This window comes from Anomaloglossus baeobatrachus, chromosome 1 (genome assembly GCF_048569485.1).
Source record: "Anomaloglossus baeobatrachus isolate aAnoBae1 chromosome 1, aAnoBae1.hap1, whole genome shotgun sequence".
NCBI classification, from domain to species: Eukaryota; Metazoa; Chordata; class Amphibia; order Anura; family Aromobatidae; genus Anomaloglossus; species Anomaloglossus baeobatrachus.
In genome coordinates, this window is record NC_134353.1 from 215,871,240 (window position 1) to 215,884,107 (window position 12,868).

General features: G+C 43.5%; 1 protein-coding gene across 3 annotated transcripts in view; it reads left to right on the top strand.

Annotated features, from left to right (window-relative positions):
- ZNF827 (zinc finger protein 827) overlaps positions 1-12,868 on the top strand; it is a 331,734-nt gene that overhangs the window by 149,228 nt on the left and 169,638 nt on the right. For all 3 annotated transcript variants that reach the window (XM_075348050.1, XM_075348055.1, XM_075348060.1), the window contains exon 4: positions 102-558. In XM_075348050.1, the coding sequence (XP_075204165.1) occupies positions 102-558 (457 nt within the window). The remainder of the gene's footprint in view (positions 1-101; positions 559-12,868) is intronic.

Genomic DNA, 12,868 nt, shown 5'->3' on the forward strand with positions numbered 1-12,868 from the left:
ATAAGAACATATTAGTTGTAAATTTCTTATTTGCATATGGTCTGCATTGAGATATGAAGGAGAAAAAGTTAATATTTATTACTTTTGATTCCAACCATCAGGTCCACCAGCACCAGGACAGAGGAGAGACTTTCCAGTGTCAGCTCTGCCCTTTCACTTCTTCACGACATTTCAGCCTGAAACTTCACATGCGCTGCCACCAGCACTTTCTTCGAGCTGAAGCCAAGGTGAAGGAAGAGCCTAGTGATACCGACAATAAGGGATCACCTTTTAATAATTCATTGGGCAGCCACGATGAAGGTAGTGCTTCACCGGCGCAAAGTTCTCTGCTTCCCGAAAACTTAAGTCAGATCAATTCTTCAGCTGTGGGTTCACTACCGATCAAGGAAGAACCTAATGACGATGACTGCCCCTCCAAGATGCCCTTCCCTGAGGGACCTAACAGCAACAGCAGCATGAAGCTAAAAGATGCTTTGGACTTTGTTACATGCCCATCGTCCCTTTTTAGTCAGGATATCTCTGTCAAAATGGCTTCGGATTTTCTGATGAAGTTATCAGGTATGAAGCATCATTTCTTCTTATTTTTTTTTTATAAAGGTTGAACTAGATGGACCTAGGTCCTTTTTTTCAACCTAAGTAACTATATAAAGTGTCCATTCAAATGAATGACAATTAAAGCAGATTTTCCTAATGTGAGAAGTGAGAGCGATGATCAAACGTTTGGGAATGTTATGCTGTACTTACAGAAACACTGGTATTTTCCTATTCCATTGTAGTGGTCATTTTTTCAATAGTGATAACCTCCTTGTTTATTACGTTTAGTAGGTTTCTTGCCAATCGAGAGCTACTTAATTTCTAGAACACACCAAAACCTTTATCAGAGAAGCCAATTCAAAAGTGACATCAACATGACTGCACTTTCTGTCGACATTTTTGAAAAATGGTCAAAACAACCTAGCAAAATTATAATATTATCTATGATTTTCATGGTTTACATAGAAAATATCCTCAAATTTGGTGGCATCAGACCATCCACTGTTTTGGCGCAATCTTCAAGTCAGGTAGCAAAAGAAGGCCTCAAACCTTTCCATTTCTGGTTTTACCTATTCCTTGTTGACAAACTGCTGTTCAGTTCTACAAGGAGTGAGGGTAAATAAAGCTAAATACAGTACACATGATGCTGAGCGTTTCTATACATGGCAAGAAGCTGTCTGGTCCCATTTGCGTTCTAACCTACAAGCAGGGTGATGTGTGGCCTAGAAAACTGGTTTCTATCCATCCCTGTGTTGTAATATTGTGTAAAGTGAATTTATGAAAAAACATTTTATAACTTACATGTTCCCCATGTAAATGAGCAGAGGGTCTAGTCCCCTAGGCCTTGCTTTGCCCCATGGGTGTTTGCATACTTTCTGTGATTGGTTGAAGTGAGACGTGCCCCCAGCCTGTGTGACAGGTGTGAGTGGTTGTCATCCTGAGCTGCATGAAGCAGGCGGCTCAGGCTGGGTAGAAGGGAGCACAAAGCGGGTGCAGTTCATCCTGAGCTGCATGAAGCAGGTAGCTCAGGCTGGGCAGAGGGGGGGAACATCGCGGGCGCAGTTCATCCTGAGCTGCATGCTGCATGAAGCAGGTAGCTCAGGCTGGGCAGAGGGGGCACGTTGCGGCCACCCCCCAATGTTCATTCTAAACCGGGCTGCATTTTGAACATGTCCCCCGTCACGAGACAAATTACGTCATCCCCGAAAGGAGCCCATATATTCTAGCATCTACTTTTATTTTTAGTGCACGCAGCCCCGGAAGTGAATGTGCGACCTGGAAGCAGCTTGCCGCCATGACACTGAGCTTCGTCGAGTACACTGCGTGCACTCCTATCCCCCCCCCCCCCCAATCACTTCTACCAACATTTTTAATCTACGGATTCTGGTTCCCATGAATTTATATGGGTACCGGATTCCGGACTGGAACTGGATTTTTTAAAAAAATGAGCAGTGAATAAATGAACATCTTCAGTTCAGTGGTCCCTGCTTGAGGTTAACCACTACTTTTAAAAAAATAAATAAATAAATATATATTATTGATGGACTATCCTAAAGATAGGCCGTCAATATCTGATTGTGAGGGTGCAACACCCAACATTCCCGCCAATCAACTGTTACTGTTGGAGACTGATGTTGAGATGCTGCTGGAACACAGCACCCCCACCAATCAGATATTGATGGCCTATCCTAAGAATAGGCCAGCAATAAAAAAGTAGTGGTCAACCTCTTTAACCCCTTCACGACCGGCCGATTTTTCGCTTTCCGTTTTTTTTTTCGCCATTCTTTTTCTGAGAGACGTAACTTTTTTTATTTTTCAGTCAATATGGTCATGTGAGGGCTCATTTTTTGCGGAACGAGCTGTACTTTTAAATGAAACCATCAGTTTTACCATATAGTGTACTGGAAAACGGCAAAAAAATTCCAAATGCAGAAAAATTGCAAAAAATGTGCGATAGCAGCTATTGTTTTTGAGATCTTTTATTCTGTGTTCACTATATGGTAAAACTGATGTGTGGGTGTGATGCCTCAGGTCAGTGCGAGTTGTAGACACCAAACATGTATAGGTTTACTTTTATATAAGGGGTTAAAAAAAAATCGGAAGTTTGACCGAAAAAAGTGGCGCACGTTTTACGCCATATTCCGTGACCCGTAGCGTTCTCATTTTTCGGGATCTATGGCTCAGTGACTACAGATTTTTTGCGTCTCGAGCTGACGTTTTTAACGGTACCATTTTTGCGCAGATGCTACGTTTTGAACGCCTCTTATAGCATTTTGCGCAAAAGTTGTGGCGACAAAAAAACGTTGTTTTGGCGGTTGGAATTTTTTTGCCGCTACGCCGTTTACTGATCAGATTAATTGATTTTATATTTTGATCGGGCGTTTCTGAACGCGGCGATACCAAGTGTGTATATTTTTTATTTTTTTAACCCTTTAATTTTCAATGGGGCGAATGGGGGGTGATTTGAACTTTTTTTTTTTTTTTTTTTATTTTACTAGTCCCCCTAGGGGGCTATAGCGATCAGCAATCCGATCGCTCTTATCTATCTGCTGATCACAGCTATACAGCTGTAAACAGCAAATTCAGTCACTTCCTGTTTCTCTCTGCTCTCGGCCGAGGGAAAACGAAAGTGAAACTTCATAGCTGCAGGCGTCATCACATGACCCTGTGCTACGATGGCAACCACCGAAAGTCATGTGATCTGAACTTTTAGGTTTTTTTGTTTTTTTTAATTTTTTAAAACTTTTTTTTTAACTTTTTTTTTTCTATTTTACTAGTCCCCCTAGGGGGCTATTGCGATCAGCATTCCGATCGCTCTGCACTATCTGCTGATCACAGCTATACAGCTGTAAACAGCAGATACGCTCTCTTTCTCTTTTGCTGTGCCGCTGGCACAGCGAAAGTGAAAGCAATTCATGTGTAGTACAGGAGTCATCACATGACCCTGTGCTACCATGACAACTAACGGAAGTCACGTGATCGCGTCACGTGACTTCCGGTATCGGGAGGTAAGTAAAAGTTTACCGCGATCGCGCTTATAATGGCGCTGTCACATATTGACATCGCCATTTAAGGGGTTAAACGGCACGAGCAGATAACGATTCTGCTCGTGCCTAGCAGGCACACATCTCAGCTGTGAAAGTCAGCTGAGATGTGTGCCGATCGCAGCATGCTGCTGCCAGCAGACCGCGGGCAGTAACGTTATGACTGCTAGAATGTAATTTTATGGCCCGCGGTCGTTAAGGGGTTAAGCACTTATATTACATATATTTGGTTGGCTGCAGCAGTCAATGGGATGTACGGATGTGATTGCTGCAAAGACCAGCATGGACTAACAGAAAAAAATGGAAATACTAGGAAGGCTGGAGATTTTGCAGGTGAGTATTTAATTATTTATTTATTATTATATTTCCCACTTTTTTCAGGTATTTTTTTTTTTTTTTATTTAAATCTTGGACAGTCCCTTTAAAGGAAATCAACCACCAGGTATATGCCCTATAAAATAGAGGCAGTGCCATAATGGCAGTGGGATGCTGATGAAAATTATACCTTTACTTGAGAAATCCGAGGCTTGATTGCAGAATAATCCCTTGTTCAAACCTTCAGAAATGACGTAATGTGTGCACAGGCTTGAGCATCGGGACAGGACTTTGTGAGTCGGGTCCTCTGTAATGATTCCTTCTCCTGCATTGCCTCCTTTTCTTCATCTAAATTTTGTGCCGCGGCAGCCATTAGCGCTGTTGGCGGCACATGTGCATTGCTGTTGTGACGTCTTCAATAATTGGCGCCGGATCAGTGCATGCGCTTAACTGCACCATTTTACTGAAGACACTGTGAAGATAACTGAGCGGCGGTGCATGCACTGACGAGAAAAAATTCAGTTTGCACATGTGCTGCCATGGCTTATTTTCGTCTTCATGGTGTCTTCAATAAAATGGTGCCGGAGATCGCGGTACACGCATGCTCTGATTCCGTCGCCATTTTATTGAAGACGTCACAATAGCAACGCGCATGCGCCGCCAACAGCAGTAATGACGACAGCGGCACAACATTTAAGTGAAGAAAAGGAGGCAATGCAGGAGGAGCAATCATCTCAGAGGACTCGACCCACAAAGTCCCAAACCTGATACTCCACACACTGCAGAAATGACATCATTTCTGAAGATTTGTGCAAGGATTATTCAGCAATCAAGTGTCTGTTTTCTCAACGCAAGGTTTCATTTTAATCAGCATCCTAGCGCAATTACGGCACTGGCTCTAGTGTATAGGGCAAAAATCTGGTGGTTGGTTCCCTTTAATAATCTGTAAAAATGAATGCACATTGTCTCAATGCTTAAATAGAGATGAACACATACATATAAAATGAAAGGTTATACGTCAAATTGGGCATCATAAAATCCAATAACCGTCCTGCTGCTTTATATACCCCATTGTGAGGAGACAAAGGCTAGCTTGCCAGGGACGGTTCACTAAAACTTAGTTAAATTACTGATACGCCATTAGAAAAGCCACCATACATCTGTGGATAATAGTCTCTCCGCTCCCAGCTAGATCAGCGTACAGATATGTAATATCCCCCATCTCTCTTACATTTACCCTTTGACCATCCATATTCCAGCAAATTACGGAAATTACGAGCTGGCAGAGTTTAGTCGGCAAAGCTGCGGAGCCGTAATGAATTCACATTTATAGTTAAAATAAATCTATTTTGGTGTTTTTGAAATTGAACTGTATTTTTTTATATATTTTTTTTGTTCTTGTGATGATTACAAATACCATTAGAAGCCCCCAGAGATTGACAGTGCTCTTAAATGGATGATAATTGGCTGGTGAAAAATACAAGTTGCATTTTACTAAATGTCATAGCTAAATGACTCGTAGTAGAAAATATTACAGTATATTGTTCTCTGCATAGCGTTTAATGCTTCCAATGTGTTCCTGGAAAAGCTCCGTGTTCTCCTGTCCCTTGATCCTTGCTCCTTAGAGAGTGTGGCGCTTTTGACCTTTGAATGCAGGCGGTAGAGGATTCAGTGGATAGAAAGATCACATTTTAAACAGAGCTAGAAAAAAAAGTCAGAGAAAAGGCGGTAACTGTCGAGATGATGAACTGTGATTAGATTCTGCCCTTAATCATTTGACATTTTCTGCAGGAAAAATAACTTTTCTAGGTCCTGGTCATACAGAACGATTGTCTCCATAATATTATGGTATTAGGGGATAGACACAAAGTTTATTTATGTTCTTTCAGGGTTACAACAAAGGAGCTGTTTTCCATTTTTGCTGTGATCACCTCTACTAGCAAGAAAGACCCTGACATTCTTTTGTAGATGTAGATTCCTGGCTTACTATTTACCAGCCCAGAAGCATGCTATAGGCGGTATTTCATGCTTATGGACGCAAGGAATCTACACATTCGAAAGAAGGTCTGGATCTTTTCTTGTTGGTAGAGGTGGTAGCAGATATTTTGATTTTGCAGATCTTATAAAAATAAAGATTTATTTATTTATCTTTTGACATTCTAGTTAATAGGGTTAAGCTTACAGTACAAAACCTACCCCGGGGGGCTTTGTTACATTTGTAACCAATGTAAGTATTCACAGCTACACTGCTTGAGTCTTTAAAGGGAACCTGCCATGTCAAGAAAACATTTTTAAGCAGATATGAGTTTAATTTGCAGTTTACTAATGTTCTAAAACTGCCCGGGCGCCACACTGAAAGCCCAACTACCGGTAAGAAATTAACTTTATTCCTCCCTGCAGCCTCTGGCTTTCAGTCATAGAGGTGCGGCCAGTGTGGCTTCAATCACTACTTAGTGCATAGGATACAGTGGTTGTAAGGCCGGGGCCACACTGGGATTACTGCGATCCCCTCGCATGACACTCGGCTCACGCTGGCAGTACAGCAGAGCCAAGTGTCATGCGAGTGTCCCTGCGACTGAGATCCGATCGTGCGAGCGGACCTCAGTTGCGGGGAGCGAGCTTGCTCTGAGGAGGGGCGGGAGGAATTTATCTCCCTCTTTCCTCTGTAGCCGGCTATTGTCATTCTCCCCCTGCACTCGCAGTACACCGGTGTACTGTGAGTGCAGTGCGATTTTTCTCTCGCCCCATAGACTTGAATGGGTGCGAGAGAAACCAGGAACTTATTACAGTCACAGAATGCTGCGATTGTCTTCTCGGTCCGATTAGGGCTGAGAAAATAATCGCTCATGGGTGCTGACACATAGGGTAATATTGGTCCGAGTGGAGTGCGTTTTTTTTTTTTTTTGTTTTTGTTTTGTTTTTTTTATTTTTATATCTATATCGTACTCCACTCGCACCGATTTTCATGCCATGTGTCTTAGGCCTAACCGCGACCCTGCACTGACTGACAGCTCGCTTTGCATTTCATGAGGGCTTATTGGTATTCTTTGTCATTTACCGATGGGTTAATGAATTCAATGTTTTAATTGATCAGGTTTTTATGAACGCAGTGATGCGCTATATGGTTTTTTTTTTATTTATTTTTAACGGGGAAAGGAGGAGATTTGAATTGCATCTTTTTCTTTATAATTTTTAATATTTTTAAAAACTTTATATTTTACATGACTATTTTTTTACTATCCTTAGGGAACTGCAATCTGCAATCATTTGCTATATACTGCAATACCATAGTATTATAGGCTATATTGAAAAATATCGGCTTCCTAAGGAACTTAGCCAACAGCTGAGCTTCATAAGGGGACCAAGATAGGGACGGAGGTTTTCAGCAGAACCCTGGCTGTCATAATAACGTGGCATGTGAAGCTGATGGGGGTTGGTGCTTGTGAACATAGGAATGCATTCCATTTAAATGCTGCTCTCAAAGATTGACAGCAGCATTTAAATGGTTAACAGCCGTAGCCAGAACTCTGCATCATATATTCTAGACCAGGGGTCCCCAAACTACGGCCCGCGGGCCGCATCCGGCCCCTGGAGGCCATTTACCCGGCCCATGTCACAATTTCCTTGTGTTATTTCAATTGTAAACGCACAGGCGCTTACAATTGATATAACCCGCCGAGCGCTACACGGGAAGTCTCGTTCCTGTGTAGACGCTCGGCGCTCATCGTCCGGACCTAGAATTATCACGTCATGACTCACGACGTGCTCATCTAGGCCTTACAGCCAAAGACAGAGAAGCGGGGACCACAGCGCGGGAGCGGCTGCAGTGCTAGGTAAAGTCTATTTTCACTTTTTTTTACTGGGCATGGAGGAGGATCAGAGAGCTGGATCTATATGGGGGATTGATGGGACCTATATGGGAGAAACCTGGCCCTATATGCGGGAGACTGCATGGGTCCTATATGGGGGAAGAGCATGGGACCTATATGGGGGAAAGAGCTGGCCCTATATGAGGGAGACTGCATGGGACCTATATGGGGGAGACTGCGTGGGACCTATATGGGGGAGACTGCATGGGACCTATATGGGGGAAAGAGCTGGCCCTATATGAGGGAGACTGCATGGGACCTATATGGGGGAGACTGCATGGGACCTATATGAGGGAGACTGCATGGGACCTATATGAGGGAAAGAGCTGGCCCTATATGAGGGAGACTGCATGGGACCTATATGGGGGAGACTGCATGGGACCTATATCGGGGAGACTGCATGGGACCTATATGGGGGAGACTGCATGGGACCTATATGGGGGAGACTGCATGGGACCTATATGGGGGAGACTGCATGGGACCTATATGGGGGGGAGACTGCATGGGACCTATATGGGGGAAGAGCATGGGACTTATATAGGGCAGAGTGCTGGACCTATTTGCAGGAAGAGAGAAGCACATTTCAGAGGTGCACGGTGCTGTATTTGGGGAGTACAGTGTATGTAAGTGTTATAATCTGAGGTACAGTGTGTGTACAGTATTGTTGGCATATATTGTTTTTGTAGGGCTGTATATATATATCTATTGGTATTTTACTAATGGCAATTTGAAATCCCTAGGAAACAATGACGTCAAAAAAGAGAAACATTTACTCGAGTGTAGGATATTCAATTATGTTCGATTATTTTGAATGTTGTATTTGTTCCCTTTTTGCTTTACTTTAAAATGAGATACGTGTAGTGTGCATAGGGATTTTCATAGTTTTTCTTATAGTCCGGCCCTCCAACGGTCTGAGGGACAGTGAACTGGCCCCCTGTGTAAAAAGTTTGGGGACCCCTGTTCTAGACTGATGATGGCTATGTAATATATATGGTGTTTGACGAGTGTGGAGGTGGGTCAGCTTCTGAACCTCCTCTCCACATGAAGACCCCTTTCACAGGATATATCTACAATGTCCTTTTGTGTGAAGGGGTTAACACTACAGTATGATGTCCTCCATGCAGCTGCTGCCTCTTATGATAGAGCGATAGATGAGCAGGATCTCCTCTTCAGTGTGTGCTTTGTTTGGGAGACATAGATGCCAGTCTCTGCCCACTCCGGAGCTGTGCTCCAAGAAAACTGAAAGGTGAAGACCCCCTACACAGGACATGAATACAATGTGCTTTTGTGGGAAGGGGTTAATACTACTGTGTGATGTCCTCCATGCAGCTGATACCTCTTATGATAGAGCGATAGATGAGCGGGATCTCCTCTTAAGTGTGTGCTTTGTTTGGGAGACATAGATGCGAGTCTCTGCCTACTATGGAGCTGTACTCAGAGAAAACTGATAGAGGTGGTCCATTCCTGTGGGTAGGTCGTTAATATCTAGCTCTCTAAGGCTAGTTTCCCACTTGCGTTGTGCGGCATCCCTCGCATTGCGTTGTGTGACGGATGTAACGGATGCGTTGCATATAGTGGCACAACTGATGCGACGGATGCTGCAAAACAACGGAATCCGTTGTAGCTTTTTTTTTCAACAATTACTCAACTGAGCAGGCGCAGTTGTGTAAAGATGGATCTGTCACAGGAATCTGTCAAATGACTGATTCCGACGGATTCCGCCACCATAGGCTTCCATTATAAAAATGTACGCCAACAGAATCCATCACATTGCGTTTTTTTGACGATCAGGGAAGCGCAGAAAAACGCTACATGCTGCGTTCTTTCTGCCCAGCGGATGCAACGCAGCGTCCATACAAGTCTATGGGAAGCAGCGGAATCCGTTAACGGATTCCACTGTTTTCCAACACGGCGGATTGCGACTGAAGGAAAAAAAACGCAAATGTGAAACTAGCCTAATACGCCTAGTCCTCGTGTCCTATAGCAGAGTGGGCATAGGGGGATTCTCCTGTTGTAGCCAGTTGTTTTACAGCCACAAACAAAATGTGAGAAAGAGAAGATTAACAGAGGAAACGCTGGGATTTTTTAATAATTTTTTTTGCGTTTTCTCTTTATTGTTCCTTTTCTACGCTCACGTGTTTATTGTACCGATGGTATCAGCCTATTGAACAGAAGCAAACAAACTGCAGAATCTCAAAAATATATTGTATCTCTTTGAAATGTTTGTGATACCTATTTGTCTGGATTGGCAGTCTATATGTGCGGACAGTGATTGTCACCAGGAACCTGCAATACAGTAAACCACAAGAAAGAAATTGAAATCACATTGGTGTTGAGAATCCGTACAATAGTGCACTCGGAAAGGTCACAGCCAGCTGTCACAATGAACTCTATACATCAGATTGCACAGTGAGAAATCTATTGAAATACTGATATGCCAAGAGGCACATGCAAATGGGTTTCATTTATGCAAAAGGCCTAGCCATTTCATGGTGACTTACTAAAGGTCCCTGCACCTGACCTATAAGCTTTGTTGCCTAGCAACGTGATATAAAGTCACAGGGGTTGAAGGATGTATCTGTAATATTTTCTTCACTTAGATGCAGCATTTGGATGGTAATGTAAACGTGTCCACTTATCTTTTATGTGCAAAAGGATTTATTTTCCTTTTGGTTTTGAAGAAATATATTTTATTTATTTGACACAACTGAAAAATTTCTGCTTAAAGTGGAAAGCAACCAAAATGCTCACAAAGACTGATAATTTATATGTATTCAAAAGGCTTCAGCTGTCGGTGACATGCAAAACCCTTGTCAAGAATTGGGGGATTCCTGTGTTACTACTCCATATGTGTATGAAGCACAGGAATGACTGCAGTTTACCTCCAGACTCCATCAATATCATCTTTTTGCAGGTCACTGTATTGAAATTACAAGTGGTGGATTCTTGGTGGATTTGAATTGAAAGGTAGCAGTAAGCTTACATACCTCCCACGTTTACAAGAAGGGCAAATCATGGGCGCTATTACAAAATGTTAGGCCTTGCCCCCAGCCACACACATTCACAATATCAATATCACATAAAAAAGTGGTACAAAGTTATTAATAATGTAAAAACAACGAATAAACTAGAAACAAAACCCAAAATAATGTTGGAAGTGCCTTTTAATTTTTCAGCATTTCATCCTACTACCGTGTGTTTCCAAAAATAAGACACTGTCTTATATTTTTTTTGCTTCCCAAAAAAGCACTAGGGCTTATTTTTGGAGGAGGTCTTATTCTTGGAGAAACACGGTTGGGGGTAAGTTTACCCCCCAAAAAAGCAGACCCCCCCCACTTCCCAGGAGACTCATACTCACCAGACCAGGACGTCTGCGTGGTTCCCAGGTCCTCCTGTGATCTCAGGTCGGTGCTGCACACCGTCCTACCCTGCTGCTAGCTGACACGCACAGCAGATCACACAGACACACAGCAGATTGCAGGCACACACAGCCGATCACAGATACACACACAGCAGATCACACACACAGCAGAACACACACACACAGCAGATCGCAGATATACGCAGCAGATCACACACAGCAGATCGCAGGCACACAGAGCAGATCGCAGGCACACACAGCAGGTCGCAGGCACACACAGCCAATCACAGATACACACAGCCGATCACACACACACAGCAGATCGTAGACATATACACAGCAGATCACACACAGCAGATCGCAGGCACACACAGCAGATCGCAGGCACACACAGCAGATCGCAGGCACACACAGCTGATCACAGATACACACATCCGATCGCAGGCACACACACACAGCAGGTCACACACAGCAGATCGCAGGCACACACAGCCATCACAGATACACACATCCGATCGCAGGCACACACAGCCGATCACAGATACACACAGCCGATCGCAGGCACACACAGCCGATCACAGATACACACATCCGATCGCAGGCACACACATCCGATCGCAGGCACACACAGCCGAACGCAGCCATACACAGCCGATTGCAGACACACACACACACACACACACACACATCACATATCACATCCAGCACTTACGGCATTAGGGAATGAAGCAAGTCACGTGTCCGGCCGCAGGTCCTGTTCGTTACGCTCCACTGCACTGCCTCTCAGGATTCTCCCGGCGAGAAGAGATCGGTGTCACTGGATGAGGTGTGTATGCGATCCGATGTGTGTGCGATCCGATGTGTGTGTGATTTGATGTTTGCGTGTGATCCGATGTTTGTGTGTGCGATCTGATTATGTGTGCGATCTGACTGTGTGTGCGATCTGATTATGTGTGCGATCTGACTGTGTGTGCGATCTGATGTTTGTGTGTGAGATCTGATTTTGTGTGTGTGTGTGAGAGAGAGCTGATGTGTGCGGGTGTGCGATCACTGCAGGTCCTGCTCCTCGGCGTCTGGTGAGTGTGATTGCCGGGTGCCGCTGTGTATAATGAAGTGACCTGCAGTATCTGTATCTTTTTTAGCTGCACGGACACTTCATTATTGATCCGCGACTAGGGCTTATTTTCGGGGGATGGCTTATATTTATGCCTTTCTCCGAAAATGCTGAACATCCCTGCTAGGGCTTATTTTTGGGGGAGGTCTTATTTTGGAAAAACACGGTAGGAATATTTTTCAGAACAGTGTATGAAAAAAATTGATGACTTAAATAGTACAGGGAGGTGTACTGATATATAGAACTGTATCTCTATGTACCTGTGCAATGTGCCTGTAAAGAAAAGCAGCATGTAAAAATGTAGCCAAAGAAAATCCTCTCGTCTCTGGAAATGCCGCCTGTGGCTCACAAATAAGGCAAGGAAACAGATAAACTGCATTAGAACGGGTAAAATGCCGCACTGCCGAAGTAAGGAACAATCCAGAAGATTCTTTTCAGTGACTTTATTTCTACCCGTTTCTGAGAACTTTTCTCCTTCAGGAACAAATCACTGATTTTTTTTTCCTGACTAATTCATAATGGTTATTAGGTGATCAAATATTTATTTAATACAATAAAATGCAAATTAGTTATTTAAAAATCATACAGTAACTGGATTTGAAGGCGGGGGGATTCTATCACAGTTGAAGTG